Source organism: Amphiprion ocellaris, chromosome 24 (assembly GCF_022539595.1).
Source record: "Amphiprion ocellaris isolate individual 3 ecotype Okinawa chromosome 24, ASM2253959v1, whole genome shotgun sequence".
NCBI lineage: Eukaryota > Metazoa > Chordata > Actinopteri > Pomacentridae > Amphiprion > Amphiprion ocellaris.
The window spans coordinates 19,527,861-19,547,354 of NC_072789.1; the positions used below are offsets into that span (position 1 = coordinate 19,527,861).

At 39.0% G+C, this 19,494-nt stretch overlaps 1 protein-coding gene across 3 annotated transcripts in view; it reads right to left on the bottom strand.

The window, feature by feature from the left end:
- LOC111586500 (protein FAM184A-like) overlaps positions 1-19,494 on the bottom strand; it is a 58,800-nt gene that overhangs the window by 10,946 nt on the left and 28,360 nt on the right. For all 3 annotated transcript variants that reach the window (XM_055008394.1, XM_055008393.1, XM_055008395.1), the window contains 12 exons: positions 18,430-18,552; positions 18,194-18,355; positions 14,945-15,066; positions 14,724-14,874; positions 12,675-12,789; positions 12,229-12,326; positions 8,417-8,570; positions 5,350-5,477; positions 3,383-3,567; positions 2,004-2,150; positions 1,798-1,915; positions 1,100-1,204 (listed from right to left, as the gene is read on the bottom strand). In XM_055008394.1, coding sequence (XP_054864369.1) covers positions 1,100-1,204; positions 1,798-1,915; positions 2,004-2,150; positions 3,383-3,567; positions 5,350-5,477; positions 8,417-8,570; positions 12,229-12,326; positions 12,675-12,789; positions 14,724-14,874; positions 14,945-15,066; positions 18,194-18,355; positions 18,430-18,552 — 1,608 coding nt within the window. The remainder of the gene's footprint in view (positions 1-1,099; positions 1,205-1,797; positions 1,916-2,003; positions 2,151-3,382; positions 3,568-5,349; positions 5,478-8,416; positions 8,571-12,228; positions 12,327-12,674; positions 12,790-14,723; positions 14,875-14,944; positions 15,067-18,193; positions 18,356-18,429; positions 18,553-19,494) is intronic.

Here is a 19,494-nt window from a genome sequence, read left to right on the forward strand (position 1 = left end):
ACTTAAAATAACCTCTCGGTTCTCCCCTCAGGGATCTGCTGGAGGCCACTGAGGCTTTTTGTAACTCAGAGTTTCTCCTACACACCACATTCTGGAGGCAACGAAGCTGCATACGACATCTAACATCCCACGGAGAGACGCCAACACAAAGACGACAACGAGGAGGAGGAGGAGAAATCAAGCCTTACTGTTTTCAGCTTCGTACACGAACAGGTGGTGAAATCAGAGGTGTGATAAAACATGAAATACTCCTCTCAGATCACAGATGAATTCTGATCCCAGCAGCTAATAATGATCAATGACTCCAGCTGGAAATAAAGACATGCTGCGGCTGACAGGACAAACACAAAAGTGACACAAGAAGACATAAAAATGACACAAAAAGATGCTAAAATGACACCAAAATCACACTAAAATACACAAAATGACACTAAAGGATGCTAAAACAACACAAAAAGTACACAAGAATTATATAAAAGGATGCTAAAATGACACAATAACATGAAAATGCAACAAAAAGACAAAAGTGACACATAACGATGCTAAAATTATATAAAAATGACACTAAAGTATGCTAAAACAACACAAAAATGACATAAAAGGATGCTAGAATGACATATTGACAAAACATAAAAATGCTAAAAAACAATGCTAAAATAGCACAAAAATTGCACAAAAGAATGCTAAAACAACATAAAAATTACACAACAGGATGCTAAAATAAAGAAAATGACACAAAAAAAATCCTAAAAATGACGCTAAAGGATGCTAAAACAGCACAAAAAGACATAAAAAGACATTAAAAGACATAAAGTGATGTGGACAGGTGTCCATCTGGTGTTTAATGCAGATCAATCCTGATCCCAGCAGCTAACAGTGATCAATAAGTCCAGCTGGAAACATGCAGGGGCTCCTCTAGCTGTGTTTGCTTTTACGTTAAAGTGTGATTGAATACGTTCAGGGTGAAGTTCATCTTTAAACGTTCATCTTTATGCAGTGAAAGTTAACGTCAGGGATGTAAACTAACAGTGGAAACAGTGTTTTTTTTTTCCAGGAGGGTTTTCTCAGGTGAACGTGGTGCATTTTAAAGGTCGCTCACCTTGATCAGAGGGTTGATGACGCCGACGTTGGCGCTGGAGTTGAAGACCTTGTTGAAGCCCGTCTCTCTGTTCACCAACTCCAGCTGGTAGAACTTCTTATCGTCCTTCAACAAACGGAGAACAAATCAAAGGGATAAATCTGCCATCTGATGCTGAACCTTCAGTCTTCACTGTGATGTAAAGTCCTCAACCGTGAAGAAGGAGAGAGAACTGTCTTTAGTGCAGAAAGATACAGCTGGAATGACACAAAAACAGCACAAAAGGATGCTAAAATAACACAAAAAGACAAAAATGACACAAAATACTAAAATAATATAAAAATGACAGAAAATGACACAAAAAAAGATGCTAAAATGCCAAAAATTTTTGTGTCATTTTAGCATCTTTTTGTGTCATTTTTGTCTCTTTTTGTGTCATTTTTGCCTCGTTTTGTGTCATCTTTGTCTTTCGGTAATTTTTGTGTTATTTTAGCATCTTTTGGTGACATTTTTGTGTTATTTTAGCATCTTTTGGTGTCATTTTTGTCTCTTTTTGTGTCATTTTTGTCTCTTTCGGTAATTTTTGTGTTATTTTAGCATCTTTTGGTGACATTTTTGTGCTATTTTAGCATCTTTTTGTGTTATTTTAGCATCTTTTGGTGTCATTTTTGCCTCTTTTTGTGTCATCTTTGCTCGTGGTTGATGTGCTTTCTACTCACCACCAGCTTCTTGACCAGAGCTTCTCTCTCGGTCACCATCTCCCGGAGCTCTGCGATCAGGTGCAGGTCTTCAGGTCGACTCTCTCGGTTCCTCAGCTTCTCCTCCGTTCCCTCCAGCCTGAAAACAAACCGACACGTTTGAAGCGTTTCGTCGAGGAGGAAGCTGTGATTTGTTGCCAGAGAGCATCACACATGAGGAGACTTACAGGATCTGCAGAGCAGAGATCTTGTCTTTGAGGACCTCCTGGGCCTTGTTGAAGTCGGCCAACATGATCTGCGTCTCCCGGTGATGGACGGCGCTCATCTCCCCCAGGTCCCTCTCGTGTCTCTTCACCAGGTCTTGTTCGTGGGCTCTGTGGCACAGATTTTAAACTTATTTAGAGAGATTTTAAACCTAGAAATCTATAAATATCATCTCCTGAACGTCTTTTCCACTCATAAAGCTCCATATCACCACCTCTGTTCTTCACTGTCAGGACTATGCTTTCACTTTCTTGAATGCTGAGGTCCCTTAAAGGCTTTAAACCTCCTGTTATGTTGGGGGTCAAACTGACCAATTTTAAAGTAAAAAAAAATAAAGAAAAAAATTGTTAGAAGTATTATTTCAGAATTGAACTTCTTCTGCTTGACTTACTAAGTGCAGTCGTTCATGTCACATATTTGCAGACCTGCCCTGAACAGAAGAGGTGTTAATTTACCAACTCCATCAAAAGAAAAAAACGTACCGTACCCACTAATAATAATAACAACATAAGTGGGTAAATCACTTAGAGGTCAAATGATTCACCGTCGTCGCGTCGCTTCTAAGTTAAACATTTGTCAAATTAAAACCTGACAGTTTAGACGTCCTGCAGTTATTTAGAGGTTATTTTATCAGTTTCTCTGAGCTGGAGGGGTCATGTTGCTCTACTTTACCCTTTTAAATACCCCAAATATCTTCCACTAGAGTCAAGTCATACTTCTTTGTGTCAAAACTCTTGTGTGATTTAGTTCTTTGGATGGTTTTGATTCACTCATCTATAAATATCATCTCCTCGGCATCTTTTCCACTCATCCAGCTCCATATCATCATCACTCCTACCTCCGTTCTTCACTGTCAGGACAATGCATTCACTGTGGTAGTCCTGGTCAGGTTCACACCAGTTGTTCACATAAACCCCACTATTTTTCACCTTTCTGTGGTCATTTCTTGTCTTTCTTCTAGTTGTTTTTGTATCTTTGTGGAGCATTGCAGCCATGATTAGTGGTCCAATGACTTCTTCTATACCTCCTGTTTACTGCTGCTACTACTGTGTTTTCTGTGGGGTTTAGTTGGCTGCAGATCTTCCTCTTTGCTTTTCCATCTTTGTGACGTCTCACAGTTAGTTTTCTTTTCCATGTGGATCCATGATGCAGGCACAGACATGGTCCATAGGTCCAAAACTGAGCTGTGTTTCTACTTTGGTGCCTGTATTTTCAGTGTAGTCAGACTAAGGATATTGTTTTTGATTGTTGATAAGAGGAGGAACTCTGCTTGTCAGCTGAGATATAATCCAATCACAGAGCCTTGAATCGTCTGACCTGTAGGTCCAGTGGTGTTTCATACCTGATCTGGTGGGTGGCTTCGCTACGAACCCTCAGCACCTCCTTGCCCTTCAGCTCCAGCTCTCTGGTCAGAGTGTCGATGGTCTCGTTCAGCGAGTGGATCTCGTGGTCCAGGTCGGTGATGCGGTTGCTACGGGAACACACCTCAGCCTGCAGGTCTGAGATGCGCACCAGGAGCTCTTGTTCCTGGAGGACGACGGTGGAGACACTTAGCATGTTAGCATGTTAGCATGAGGGGCTGTTCATTGGATGTTTTATTAAACGTTAGATCACTGGTGTCAAACTGATTCCAGTTCAGGACCACATTCAGCCCAGTCTGATCTCCAGTGGACCGAACCAGTAAAACCACAGCAGAACAACCTAGAAAGAACCACAACTCCTAATGGTTCCTTTGTTTTAGTGCAACAATGTATGTTCTGAAAACGTTAACATTTACAGAATTATCATTTTACAAAACATCACCAAAAACCTGAAGTTTCTTAAGAAAAACAAACTAAATTTCGACAACATTCAACATTTATCATTTCCAAAGTACAACTTCCAGATCACAGAGGGTCGACAAAGGATAACAACATTCAGTCATCTGGAACTGAACAATACAGTATTTTATGATTAAAACGACAAAAAACAGACAAAAAAGACAAAAAACAACAAAAGCAAAACAAAATATTACAAAAATGAGATACAAAATGACAACAAATGAGAGAAACAACACAAAACAAAACAAAAAAGGAGAAAAAAATTTGACAAAAAATTACAAAGCAACAAAAACACTGACAAAACAACGAAAAACAAAACACAAAATGACAAAAGAAGGACAAAAAACACAAGTGAGACAAAAAGGAAACACAAAATGGCAAAAACAAGAAACAAAATGACAAAGGTATGAGACAAACGACAAGTCAGACAAAAAACAGCAAAAACAAGAAAAAATATTTCAAAAATGAGACACAAAATAAGAAAAATGACACACAAAATGAGAAACAACACAAAACAAGAGACAAAAAATCACACAAAAAAGTTACAAAGCAACAAAAAATGGACAAAAATGAGAAACAAAATGACAAAAAAAGAGACAAATGTCAGACACAAAACGACCAAAACAAGACAAAATATTATAAAAAATGGGGCACAAAATGACAAAGATGCAACAAAAAATTTAACTAAAAAGTTACAAAGCGACAAAACACGAAATAACAAAAATGACACAAAACAACGAACAAAGCAAAACACAAATGACAAAAATAAGACAAAAAACAAAAGCGAGACAAAAAGGAAACACAAAACGGCAAAAATGACACAAATGACATGAAACAAAACAAAAAAGAGACAAAAAATTAGACAAAAAAGTTACAAAGCAACAAAAAAATGGACAACACAAGTGAGACAAAAAAAACACAAAATAATAAAAATGACACGAATAAACCAAAACACAAAATGACAAAAATAAGACAAAAAACAAAAGTGAGACAAAAATGGGAACACAAAACAAGTCAGACAAAAAAAGACAAAAAATAAGACAAAATATTACAAAAATGAGACCGCAAACTGACAAAAGAACAGTTTTTTACTTCCTGATCCGTACAACTTGTCATGGTCTAGAAATGATTTTAAATTCATAGTTTTACTAATTTACAATCTGCAGTTAATGTCTTCTCTGTAATTTTTACACTTTGAGGACCGGACTGAACCCTCTGGAGGATCGGATCGGACCCGGATCGGACCCTCCGGAGGACCGGACTGAACCCTCTGGAAGATCGGATCGGACGCGGATCGGACCCGGATCGGACCCTCCGGAGGACCGGACTGAACCCTCTGGAGGATCGGATCGGACCCGGATCGGACCCTCCGGAGGACCGGACTGGACCCTCTGGAGGGCCGGATCGGACCCTCTGGAAGGCTGGATCGGACCCTCCGGAGGGCCGCTTTTGGCCCCCGGCCCGCATGTTTACCACCCCTGCTGCTTACCTGCTGGTGGCTGTGCTCCATGGCGGTCTCCAGTTCCCGTTTGATGGAGGTGTGTTCCTTCAGGTGGATCTGCTTCAGGTGCTCGATGGCCGTGGCGTGGAGGTGGTTGAGCTCTGCACGGAGAGAAGCTGCCAAACAGGAAACACCACGTCTGATTTCTACCAACATACATGATGCAGATGTTCTCACCATCCCGCTGCTAAGCTTTAACTCCGACAGATTTAGGGTCGGTTTGATGTGGGAGGTGATTATTTTCAGATATCTGCAGCATGTTCGCTCTCAGATCACAGCGAGGATCTGTTGCCTCTTTGATTATTAAATCCAGGGAGCGTTGTTGAAAAAGCCGGACCATATTTAAAACACAAGGTCTTGATGTCGGAGCAAACTCTGTGACGCCTCGGTGGGATTAGCCTCCTGCTAAAACCTCTGAATTCTAAAAACAGCAATATGAAAGAAAGAAAGTTTATAAACAGAAGAACTGTTGGATGCAGCGTTAGCCTGAGAGAAAATGAATTCAAGGTTAAAATGTTCTCATTAAAAATGAAGCGTCTGCTCTGATCAGGTTCTCTCTTCATGTTGTTCTGCTTCCATAAAGGACTTTATATCGCAGAGAAAAATGAACCACAGTGAAGAAAAATGAGACAGGAGCTAAAAACAGTCTTTTTGTATTTCTTTGTGCTACTATTTTTCCATCTTTTTAGCTTCATGTTTGTCTGTCATGTTTGTCTGTCCCTTTAGCATTCTTTTTGGTAATTTTTGTGTAATTTTCGAGTGTTTTTGTACCAATTTTGTGGCATTTTTCTCTATTTGTTCATTTTTTTTGCATTTTTTTTGTCATTTTTGCATCTTGCTTTGGTCATTTTTGTGCCATTTTTTGTGTGTTTTTGTGACAATTCTGTGGCAGTTTTTATCTATTTGTCTATTTTTTTGCATCTTTTCTGTCATTTTAGTGTCATTTGGTTCATGTTGGTTATTTTTTGATGTTTATTTTCATTTTCTTATTATTTCTTAAAATCACTTTCTGTCTTGTTTTTTTTGCATCTTTTTAGCTTTTTCATCTGTTTTTGGCATTTTTAGTAATTATTGTGTCATTTTTATCTATTTGTTTTTTGCATCATTTTATCTTCATTTCTGTCTGTCATTCCTGACTTTTTTTGTAATTTTTGTGTTGTTTTTATCACTTCATTTTTTGCATCTTTTTATTTCATGTTTGTCTGGCACTTTCACATCTTTTTTGGAATTTTGGCATCTTTTGTGTCATTTTTGTGTTGTTTTTGTCACATTATTTTTTTGCATCTGTTTAGTTTCATTTTTGTCAGACATTTTCACATCTTGCTTTGGTCATTTTTGTGTCATTTTTTGTGTGTTTTTATGACAATTCTGTGGCAGTTTTTATCCATTTGCTTTAGCTGGATGTATTCATGGTTCCTTACTGACCTAGCTTAGCTTTAGCTGGATGTATTCATGGTTCCTTACTGACCTAGCTTAGCTTTAGCTGGATGTATTCATGGTTCCTTACTGACCTAGCTTAGCTTTAGCTGGATGTATTCATGGTTTGTTAGTGACCTAGCTTAGCTTTAGCTGGATGTATTCATGGTTTGTTACTGACCTAGCTTAGCTTTAGCTGGATGTTACTGACCTAGCTTAGCTTTAGCTGGATGTTACTGACCTAGCTTAGCTTTAGCTGGATGTATTCATGGTTTGTTAGTGACCTAGCTTAGCTTTAGCTGGATGTATTCATGGTTTGTTACTGACCTAGCTTAGCTTTAGCTGGATGTTACTGACCTAGCTTAGCTTTAGCTGGATGTTACTGACCTAGCTTACCTTTAGCTGGATGTATTCATGGCTCGTTACTGACCTAGCTTTGCTTTAGCTGGATGTATTCATGGCTCGTTACTGACCTAGCTTAGCTTTAGCTGGATGTTACTGACCTAGCTTAGCTTTAGCTGGATGTTACTGACCTAGCTTAGCTTTAGCTGGATGTTACTGACCTAGCTTAGCTTTAGCTGGATGTTACTGACCTAGCTTAGCTTTAGCTGGATGTTACTGACCTAGCTTAGCTTTAGCTGGATGTTACTGACCTAGCTTAGCTTTAGCTGGATGTTACTGACCTAGCTTACCTTTAGCTGGATGTATTCATGGCTCGTTACTGACCTAGCTTTGCTTTAGCTGGATGTATTCATGGCTCGTTACTGACCTAGCTTAGCTTTAGCTGGATGTTACTGACCTAGCTTAGCTTTAGCTGGATGTTACTGACCTAGCTTAGCTTTAGCTGGATGTTACTGACCTAGCTTAGCTTTAGCTGGATGTTACTGACCTAGCTTAGCTTTAGCTGGATGTTACTGACCTAGCTTAGCTTTAGCTGGATGTTACTGACCTAGCTTAGCTTTAGCTGGATGTTACTGACCTAGCTTAGCTTTAGCTGGATGTTACTGACCTAGCTTAGCTTTAGCTGGATGTTACTGACCTAGCTTAGCTTTAGCTGGATGTTACTGACCTAGCTTAGCTTTAGCTGAATGTTACTGACCTAGCTTAGCTTTAGCTGGATGTTACTGACCTAGCTTAGCTTTAGCTGGATGTTACTGACCTAGCGTAGCTTTAGCTGGATGTTACTGACCTAGCTTAGCTTTAGCTGGATGTTACTGACCTAGCTTAGCTTTAGCTGGATGTTACTGACCTAGCTTAGCTTTAGCTGGATGTTACTGACCTAGCTTAGCTTTAGCTGGATGTTACTGACCTAGCGTAGCTTTAGCTGGATGTTACTGACCTAGCTTAGCTTTAGCTGGATGTTACTGACCTAGCTTAGCTTTAGCTGGATGTTACTGACCTAGCTTAGCTTTAGCTGGATGTTACTGACCTAGCTTAGCTTTAGCTGGATGTTACTGACCTAGCTTAGCTTTAGCTGGATGTTACTGACCTAGCGTAGCTTTAGCTGGATGTTACTGACCTAGCTTAGCTTTAGCTGGATGTTACTGACCTAGCTTAGCTTTAGCTGGATATTACTGACCTAGCTTAGCTTTAGCTGGATGTTACTGACCTAGCTTAGCTTTAGCTGGATGTTACTGACCTAGCTTAGCTTTGCCTTCGTCCTCCAGCTCGAACCTCAGCGTCTGCAGCTCCTGGTCCGACTGCTGCCTGAGGATGTCCAGGGTTCTCCGGTGGGCCTCCTTCAGGGCGTGGACCTCCTCCCTCTGCTCCTGCTTCAGACGCTCCTCCAGGGCCTGCAGGGGAATCAAACATCCACATTGTCATTATAAAATCTGCCTAAAATCATCTGTTACCTTCAGCCAGACACCTGTGGACACCTGGAAAAATAAACTGATTCTTTTGTTGTTGTTTTTGTTTGTTAAATAGATACGTAAACATTTCTAACTGCTGAACAGAATTAGTTTCATTCACTTCACGCAGGACTTTAGAGAGAAAAATGAAGGAGAAAATACCTGGAAAATAGATATTTATGGTATCTTTTTGTGTCTTTTAGTTTATTTTTTTGTCTTTTTAGTGTCATTTTTGTGTTATTTAGCGTCTTTTGTGCCATTTTTATGTCAGTTTAACATCTTTCCATGTCATTTTTGTGTTTTCTTGTGTGATTTTTGTTATTTTAGCACCCTTTTGTCATGTTAGCATCGCTTTGTGTAATTTTGTGCACTTTTGTATCATTTTCATGTCATTTTAACACCTCTCCATGTAATTTTTAGTGTTGCTTGTCTGTACCACGTTAGCTTAGATGATGGTTGTCGGGTGGTGCTGGGGCATTTGTGAGTCTTTTTGTGTCATTTTTGTGTTATTTTAGCATCCTTCTGTGTATCTTTTCCATGTTTGTGCCATTTCAACATCTCTCCATGTCATTTTTGTGTTATTTTATGTCATTTTTGTGTTATTTTAGCAACCTTTTGTGTAATTTTGTCTTCATGTGTCATTTTGGCATCTTTTTGTGTAATTTTAGCATCCTTTAGTGTAGTATTGTGTCTTTTTATGTCATTTGGTGCATTTTCGTATCATTTAGATTGTCATTTTAGCACATCTCCAGGTCATTTGTAGTCTTTTCATGTCATTTTTCTGTTATTTTAGCATCCTTTTGTGTATTTTTATGTAATTTTTGTGTCTTTTGGTGTCATTTTTGTCTCTGAGTAATTTTTTGTGTTATTTAAGCATCCTTTTCTGTCATTTACGTGTCATTTTTGCGTCTTCTTGTGTAATTTTGTCTCTTTCAGTATTTTTTGTGCCGTATCACCATCTGTTTGTGTCATTTTTGTCCTTTTGTGTTATATTGACATCTTTTGTGTCATTTTTTGCATTTTAATGTCATTTTTTAAAGACATTTTAACATCTTTCCATGCCATTTTTGTGTCTTTTTGTGTTATTTTTTTGTTGCTTAGGCATCTTTTTGTGTCATTTTTGGTTTTTTGCCTCATTTCTGTGTTATTTAAGCATCCTTTTGGGTTATTTTGATGTCTTTTTGTGTCAGTTTTGTCTCACTGAGTAATTTTTGTTTGATTTTAGCATCATTTTGTGTCATTTTTGCCTCTAAGTAATGTTTTTGTTATTTTAGCATACTTTTGTGTCATTTTCATGTCATTTTGACACTTCTCCAGGCCATTTTTAGTCTTTTTGTGTACTTTTTTTGTGCTTGTAGCATCCTTTTGTGTCATTTTTGTCTCTTTTAATAATTTTTATTCTGCTTTAGCATCTTTCTGCATCATTTTTGTGTGTTTTTCTGTCATTATCATTTTATTTTAACAGCTCTCCAAGTCAGTTTTAGTCTTTTTGTGTCATTTTTGTCTCCGAGTAATTTCTGTGTTATTGTAGCATCCTTTTGTGTCATTTTTCTGTATTTTTGTGTTATTTCTTGTGCTTTTATAGCATCCTTTTGTGTGATTTTAGCATCTTTCTGTGTCTTTTTGTGTCTTTTTTGTCTCTTGCAGTATTTTTGTCTGTTATTGTTGTTGTGAACTGAGACTCAGCAGCAGGAATTAAAGCTTCGTTCAGGTAAAACATGAAAACAACCAGAACAGTGTCTTCCTCTGCTGGACCGTCGTCTGTTTTCATTAAAAGGTGAAGCAGCTGCACGTTTCTGCAGCGACAAACTCGTTTCTAAAAGCCTCCTGATGAACCAGATGAGCTCATTTTACACTCATTCAGCTCCATAATCATTCAGGTCACATTTGATCACTTTCTGTCTGCTGCTGGAAACAAAACCCACTATTTTAGTGTTTGTTTTGATCATGCGTTGCTTTATACGATATATATTTACATCTGTAAAATAGAGATGATTCTCTAGATTTATTTGTCAGTTATCAGATCACATTTACACCATTACACTTGATTTATCAGGTTTATCTAACAAATAAAAAGGAAATATTAGTGAAGTTACATTAAATCTGTGAATGTATCTGTATGACTTATTTTTGGCATCTTTCTGTCATTTTTTTGCATCATTTTTGTGTATTTTTGTCCAAATTTTTGTGTTATTTTTGTCACCGTTTTTTTTTTTTAAGTTTCATTTTTGTCTGACACTTTTGCATCTTTTTTTGTAATTTTTTTGTAATTTTTGTGCATTTTTGAGTCTTTTTGTGCAAATTTTTTGCCATTTTTATCCATTTGTTGTTATCTCTTGTTATGCATCTATTTGGCCTTTATTTTTTTCTCTGTCATTTTTGCATCTTTTTTTCATTTTTGTGTCATTTTTATCACTTGGTTCATTTTTTTTGCGATTTTATGTCAAAAATGACACAAAAAGATGCTAAAAAACATGAAAAATACATAAAGACATAAATTCCACAAAAAGACAGAAAAAGGACACAAAAAGACACAGAAATGACATGGGGAGATGTTAAAATGACACAAAAGGATGCTTAAATAACACAAAATTACACAAAAAGACATACAAATGACATAAAATAACTAAAATGACACAAAGAGACACTAAAATTACAAAAAAAGAGGCAAAACTGAATGAACTATGAGATAAAAAGACACACAGACGTCTATTTTTGACCAGATCCTGAATCTGAGAGTCTTAAACACTGAGGCTTGTTTTCCAGAATTCTCTCTGTTCACCAGAAACTCCTGAAGACTCTGAAAGAAACGTAAACTTAAAGAGGACGACTGAAAGGGATTTCTATTGGGTGAAAAATGATGAATATGTTGGAATTTCAGCTAAAAGCTGGTTACAGATGCTAAAGATGATTCCTACTAAGTTCCACCAGTAATATTGTGTTTTTATTTTATTGTGTCATTTTTGTCTTATTTTAGCATCCTTTTGTGTTATTTTAGCATCTTTATGTGTATTTTTTGTGTTATTTTAGCATCTTATTATCTGCGTTCCTTAGGTGAGTTTTATTGTATTTTATGTACAGCATATTTGAGTTACTTGTAAAGCGCTTTATAAATAAAATTTATTATTATTATTATTATTATGTCATGTTTGTGTTTTTGTGTCATTTTTATGTTATGTTAACACCTCTCCATGGCATGTTTAGTCTTTTTGTGTTAGTTTTGTGTTATTTTAGCATCCATTTGTTTCATTTTGGTTTTTTTGGATTATTTTTTGTCATTTTTGTCTTTTTGTGTAATTTTTCTGTCTTTTTGTGTCGTTTTTGTGACATTTTCGTGTCATTTTAACACCTCTCATGTCATTTTTAGTCTTTTTGTGTCAGTTTTGTGCTATTTTAGCATTTTATCATTTTTATGGTGTTCCTACAGTAATATTTCAGATTTTCCTGGTGCTCCTACCCTGATCTGATGCTGTTATATTTATTATTCCGTGTTTTTCTGCTGGTCATATTCTGATCTGATGCTGTTATATTTATTATTCCGTGTTTTTCTGCTGGTCATATCCTGATCTGGTGCTGTTATAGTATATTTTCTGCTTCCTACCCTGATCTGGTGCTGCCGGGCCTCCTCCATGGTGCTCAGGGCGCAGCAGTGGGCCTCCTGCAGTCGATGTTCCCTCCGTTGATGCTCTCGCTGCATCTCTGCAAACACAAACATCCATCAGACACATTTACATCCTGAACAACAAGGAAACATGCTTTCACTACAGGCTGGAAAAATGGTTTTCTTCTTCGTTGGTGTGCTGGAGCTGCACAGGTTAAAAAAATTCTACAGTTTATCATGATTGCAAACTAAAAACAGAGAAAATCGTTTGTTTACAGCTCTTTCAGTGATTGTTGATATTTCTAAAGGCAGGACGACCTCAGACATAGAACTGTGGAGAGGCTCAAACTGGAGGGTTTGGAGGGATAAATGACGTTAATGTGGCTCAACACATGCATCGTTTCCCCACGTTTGCCTCTAAATCCCGCCTAAATCCCAGTGTTCACCTTTGAGCTGTTGGCTCAGCAGCTCCCTCTCCTGGCTGAACTGGGACTGCAGCAGCTGCAGGGCCGACTGGGACTGGGACAGCTGCAGCTCCAGGGACTGCTTCAGCAGCGAGATCTGGACGGAGGAGACAGAGGAGACAGAGGAGACGGAGGAGACAGAGGAGACAGAGGAGACGGAGGAGACAGAGGAGATGGAGGAGACGGAGGAGACAGAGGAGACGGAGGAGACAGAGGAGACGGAGGAGACAGAGGACGGTTACTGCTGCTCAGAGAATACACAGCACAACACAGGACACGCAATCAGGAGGGAATGCAGACAGGTCAGCCCAGAAACACTGCAACTAAAGCCTGCAGTCATCAGGGCTTTTTCAGCACCACGTTGGGGATCAGCAGGAAAAAACTCGTAATAAAATCTAATAAAAGTGGTGCTGTGGCTCAGATGAAGCCGTGCACACAAAAAGACACAAAAAGAACACAAAAATGGCACAAAACAACCAAAAAATTACACAAAAAACACAAAAATGACATAAAACACACAAAAATTATTCAAAAGGAAGCTAAAGTAACACAAAACATACACAAAAATGGCACAAAACAACCAAAAAATTACACAAAAAACACAAAAATGACATAAAACACACAAAAATTATTCAAAAGGAAGCTAAAGTAACACAAAAATGACAAAGTAACACAAAAAGACACAGAAAAATGCACAAAATTACACAAAGAAGTCTTTGTCATGGTGTCATGCCCCCCACAATGCTCTCTGCTTTAACATGAACTGTCTTCATTTCTCTCTTCAGTCCTCAGCATCTGGTCAGAGGTCATTAAGCATCATTTAAGACTTTATCATGGTGCCCGTTTAAGAGCTAATGCTAACAGAAGCTAATATGTTTTGATTCAATTAGTGTAAAATGAGCAATCACATAAATTCAACTTTTGTGTCATTTTTGTGTTTTTGTGTCTTCATTTCATTTTATGTCTTTGTGGTATTTTTCTGTTTTTCTTTCATTTTTGTGTCCTTTTGTGTGTTATTGTTTCATTTTTGTGTCTTTTTCTGTCTTGTCTGTTTCATTTTTGTGTCTGTGTCATTTTTGTGCTATTTTAGCATCTTTTTGTGTCATTTTTGTATCTTTTTGTGGTATTTCTGTCTTTTTGTGTGTTTTTGTATGTTTTTTGCGTGTTTTTGTTTCATTTTTTGTCTTTTTGTGGCATTTTTGTTTCATTTTTGGGTCATCTTTACATGTCTTTTTGCTTCATTTTTGTGTCTTGTTTCTTTTTGTATAATTTTTGTGTCTTTTTAATGTCTTTTTGTGTTATTTTAGCATCCTTTTGTTTCATTTTTATGTCTTTTTGTTTCATATTTGTGTCATTTTGTGCATTTTTGTGTCATTTTTGTTTCATTTTTGTGTCTTTTGTGTATCATTATAATTAACCTAGTGAATAAAGAAGCCTGGTTCTGAATGAAGGGATCTCTTATTATCCGTCTCATTATCTACTAGTATCCGTCATCACTAACGTCTCTCTGGAACAAACAGATCAGTCCATCTCTAAAACTCGTCTCGTATTCAGGTCAGCTCTAAAAACTGGTCTTTGTTCTTCCTCCTGTGTCGTCTGCTGACGTTCTGACAGCTGCTGACTGGAGATGATATGGAGCTGATGTAGACGGCTGACAGCAGACGTCTGACAACAGGCTGTCAGGCTTTGTTTAGAGGAGGTGGTGGAGCTATCAGAGTGGCAGGACTCCCTCTGGGCCTCCAGCCACCACTCATCCTCCGCTAAACCCCCGGCAGGATTTAGAGGTTCTACAGCAGCAGCAGCAGCAGCAGCAGCGAGGTAAGATGGACTTAGAGCAGGAGGATGAGGAGAAGCTGCTCTGGATTTAAACGGACCTCCTGTAAGTCTGCTAGAGCTCAGGACTTCCACATGTGCAGAGAAACCAAGCGTTAAGGGCGTCCATCTGAGTTAAAGCAGCAACCAGACGACACAACGAAAGACGAAGCAGAAAGTCATCAAAGGCAGCTGAAATGTGTTTGTTTGGACAGTCACCTGTTCCAGCAGGTCCTCCACCTTCCTCTGCCATCCCTCTCTGGCTGCCATCATCTCCAGCTCCTTCTGCTGGGACAGCTGGTTCAGAGCCGCCTGTTTGTCCACCTCGTACTCCTCAGTCAGCTCCTCCTTCAGCAGACGGACCTCCTCCCTGGAGAAACAGCATCCCGGTTAACCGTCTTTCTGTCTGTTATGGGTTTCTATCGCTTCTTCTTTCTTACCGGAGCGCGTCCCTCCACTTCTGGTCCAGGTCGTCGGCCATCTTGTCCATCTTCTGCTTCTCCTCGGTCCTGATGGACATCACTCTGGCTTCATGCTGCTGCTTCTGGGTCTCGATCTCCTCCTGAAAGCACAAAACTCACAGATCTGAGCTGGAATGTAGCCTCCACAGCACACTGCTACTTTTAAACCCTTCACTGCCTTTTATGGGCTCCTTTATCCCTCCATATGTAGCTTCACTCACTCACTCACTCACTCACTCACTCACTCACTCACTCACTCACTCAGTCAGTCACACACTCACTCACTCACTCACTCACTCACTCAGTCACACACTCACTCAGTCACACACTCACTCACTCACTCACTCACTCACTCAGTCACACACTCACTCAGTCACACACTCACTCAGTCACACACTCACTCAGTCACACACTCACTCACTCACTCACTCACTCACTCACTCACTCACTCACTCGGACTTCATTTATAGATCACTTTTCAGACAAATGCAACGCAATGTGCTAAAAAAAGTTATTTTAGCATCTTTTTGTCATTTTGTGTCTTTTTGTGTCTTTCTTTAGTAATATTAGCATCCTTTAATGTCTTTTTTCATCTTTTTGTGTGTTTTTGTGTCATTTTTGTATGTTTTTGTGTCATTTTTAGGTCTCTATGTGTAATTTTTGTGTCTTTATGTGTCATTTTTCATCTTTTTGCATGTTTTTGTGGGTTTTGGTGTCATTTTCAGGTCTTTTTGAGTCATTTTTGTGTCTTTCTTTTGTTATTTTAGCATCTTTTTGTGTCATTTTTCATCATTTTGTGTCATTTCTCTGTTTTTTTTGCCATTTTTGGGCCTCTATGTGTCATTTTTGTGTCTTTATGTGTCATTTTTCATCTTTTTGCATGTTTTTGTGGGTTTTGGTGTCATTTTCAGGTCTTTTTGAGTCATTTTTGTGTCTTTCTTTAGTTATTTTAGCATCCTTTTTCAGGCAGATGCAACACAACGTGCTTTACAGAAATAAAAATGCAGCCAAACAGTAAATAAAGGAAACACCAGATGAGATAAAATTAAATAAGATAAATAAACTTATTTAAATACCTGTTATTAAAATAGAGAATTAGATGTCAAAGATGAAAAAACAGAGCAAGAAATGAGAAACACCGAATAAACTGGACGTTAAACAGAATAAACGGAGAAATCAATAAATAAAATCTATCAAATCAACCAAAACCCTGATTAAAGAGGCAGATTTCTTTGCTTTAAAAGTAGTTTTTTAGTGACATTAATCCGTTAAAAGCAGAGGAAACACAAAATCTTCATGTTTTTATACAGATTCTAGTGATTTAAACTTTTAAGTAAGACATAAAGTATGACAGCTTTAAGCTCTGATCAGTTTTCTGACCAACACCGTTGGAGGAAGTGGAACCTTCTTCGTTTTTTAGTAATTTTGGGTTGTTTTTATGTAACAATGGCCAACTTTAGTGTCATTTAGAACATTTTTGAATGATTTTCAACAATTATTTAGTAACACTGTGTAACTTTTCATGTCATATTGAACAATTTTTGGAGCGACTTTGGAAAATTTTGAGTAAAGAATATTGCAATTTTGTGTGAGGCTTTTGAATATTTTCCATCATTTCTGAGCCTCATTGCCTCTGAATCATTCTAAACAAGCTTCAAATAATTATCTTTCATTATTCTGGACTGATTTGAAGTAAATTTGAAGTAAATCCTCCGCTTTCTGTCTCGTCTGTCCCTCTCGTGCTGTAATTCACAGATGACACGCTATTGTTCCCATCAGATCCTTTAAATTAAGTCTTATATTAATAGTGTTGATGATGAGGATTCAAATAAAGAAGAAGCAGTCTTTTCTCCAGCACTCTCCCTCTCCCTGAGTTTTTCTCTTTTCAACCACTCGACTGATAATCACCGTCATTATCCCACAGCTGGCCTCTCACTTCCTGCTTTCAGACGCTTCTTCCTGTCTGCCATCCCTCCATCTGCTTCCTTTTTATTTCGCTGCTAAATCGTCTCATTCATTCCACTGAACATCCGATGAACTGACCGTGAACAACAACAAAATGAAGACAGAACAGCTGATTGGCTGCACAGTTTTTCTGGTCGACATGAGTTCATCTGACCTAATTCTGATTGGTTGGACAACGCGAGAAAAATAAGAATTTAGAGTTGCTCTTGAACACAGCAAACGAGCTGCAATTTTCCTGCAGCGTCATTAAACTTTACACAATAAATCATCCTCACAGCCTGGAATCAGACACTCATCTTCTGTCCTATGTTAGTGTCTGAACATCGTAGCTTAGCATTAGCATTAGACTCAGGTAGCTAGCTAAACTGGACAACCACCTTTTCACAGTTTACAGCTTGAAGGTGCACTGGTTTTATTCAACCCACAACTGTAACTCCACCTCAATGAACAGGAAGAGGCTCCACCTGGTGGTTCAACCAGGTACTGCGGCTAATCAACAATATATTTTAAGATCAACTGCATTTCCTTCATCTTCTACCTTTTCTATTTAAATTCTATGAATCCATTCAATTACAACAACAACTAATCTATTAGGGATGCAAGTTTTAAACATTTTTTGAGTGCATGTAGTGCAAACGACATGAGAGCTCCAGTCGGTACCCATTAAGTGTCACAGAAGTCTTTGTCATGGTGCCCGTTGCTAGCTAAACTCCCACAATGCTCTCTGCTTGCCAACATGAACTGTAGTCTGAGTGACGTCTCCTCTGGTCTCTACAGTATTAAAAAGTTAGAGGCTACACCTGGTGGCTCAAACAGGTACTACAGCTGATCTACAATACATTTACGGACACGTATGTCCTCCGTCTTCGGGAAAAATGTTTTTAATTGATTACGATGATCAATTAACAAGTAATTATCAACATCCCTAGTTAAAACCAATGGCTTTCCGTCCTATGTTAGCGTCTGAACATCCTAGCTACATGTCTGTACATCAGGTAATTTTTTTATAAATAGGTTTATAATTGTACTCATTTTGAGATCATCATCCAGACAGTTCCACATATTGATAAAATCTGTTCCTCATGGTGCTATGAGCAAACGGCTTTTTAGATTTGAAAATATTCAAGGTTGTTCTGTTTCCGTAGAGGTGCACAGCAGTTAACAGCTAATCTTTCTGGACATCTAAGAATTCAGCTGTCGGTTTTTAGCATTTGGCTGTCGACGCTAGAATCCGATAAGACATTTCCTTGGTTGTCTGCTCACCTGGAGGTCTGTCAGCAGGTTGCTGGTCTCTCGGACTCGGGCTCTGGTGGCGTCCAGTTCAATTTTGAGCTTCTCCTGAGTCTCCTTCAGACAGCTGATCTGGGTCTGAGCCGACCCCATGTTCTGCTCTCCCTCTCGGACCAGCTCCTGGAGGTGGGACACCTGAGGAGGGAAACCACAGCCGTCATGTCATCTAGAAACATCTGGTGAAACACGTGATCGACCCGGAGTCGTACCTCCTGATTGGCCATGTTCAGTTTGGCTGAAAGCTCTTCCTTCAAGTTGTCCAGTTGCTGCTGGAGTCGATCCCTTTGCTCCTCCAGTGACAGACGCTTGATCTCAAACTCCTGACTCAGTTTCTGGAGAGGAGAAGGAAGGAAAAGATGTGAGGGAAGAATCAGACAACAGCAGAGGGCCGAACTATCTAACTTGAGGGCATCAGTTACCATGGAGATCTATCTAACTTGAGGGCATCAGTTACCATGGAGATCTAGCTCCACAGCATCAGTTACCATGGAGATCTAGCTCCACAGCATCAGTTACCATGGAGATCTAGCTCCGCAGCATCAGTTACCATGGAGACCTAGCTCCGCAGCATCAGTTACCATAGAGATCTAGCTCCACAGCATCAGTTACCATGGAGATCTAGCTCCGCAGCATCAGTTACCATGGAGATCTAGCTCCGCAGCATCAGTTACCATGGAGATCTAGCTCCACAGCATCAGTTACCATGGAGATCTAGCTCCGCAGCATCAGTTACCATGGAGATCTAGCTCCGCAGCATCAGTTACCATGGAGATCTAGCTCCGCAGCATCAGTTACCATAGAGATCTAGCTCCGCAGCATCAGTTACCATGGAGATCTAGCTCCGCAGCATCAGTTACCATGGAGATCTAGCTCCGCAGCATCAGTTACCATGGAGACCTAGCTCCGCAGCATCAGTTACCATGGAGATCTAGCTCCGTAGCATCAGTGACCATGGAGATCTAGCTCTGTAGCATCAGTGACCATGGAGATCTAGCTCCAGAGCATCAGCTACCATGGAGATCAAGTCAGGGTAAAAGAGATCCACCTTCTTGATCCTGTAGACTCTGTCTTTAGGCTGAACATTCCTGCTAACCCGATAATCTTGTTTTGTAGTTCAGCCCTCAGATTTATTATTTGTTCTTTGCTGTAACAAAAGCTGCTACTGTGCTGCTTGAAAAGACAAATAATCACGGCGTACTGTGTGTTTACGATGAATTCCTTCCCCTCAAAGCCTAATCTCTGGAGAAGGAGGAGAGTGAAGGAGCCTCTGTGCT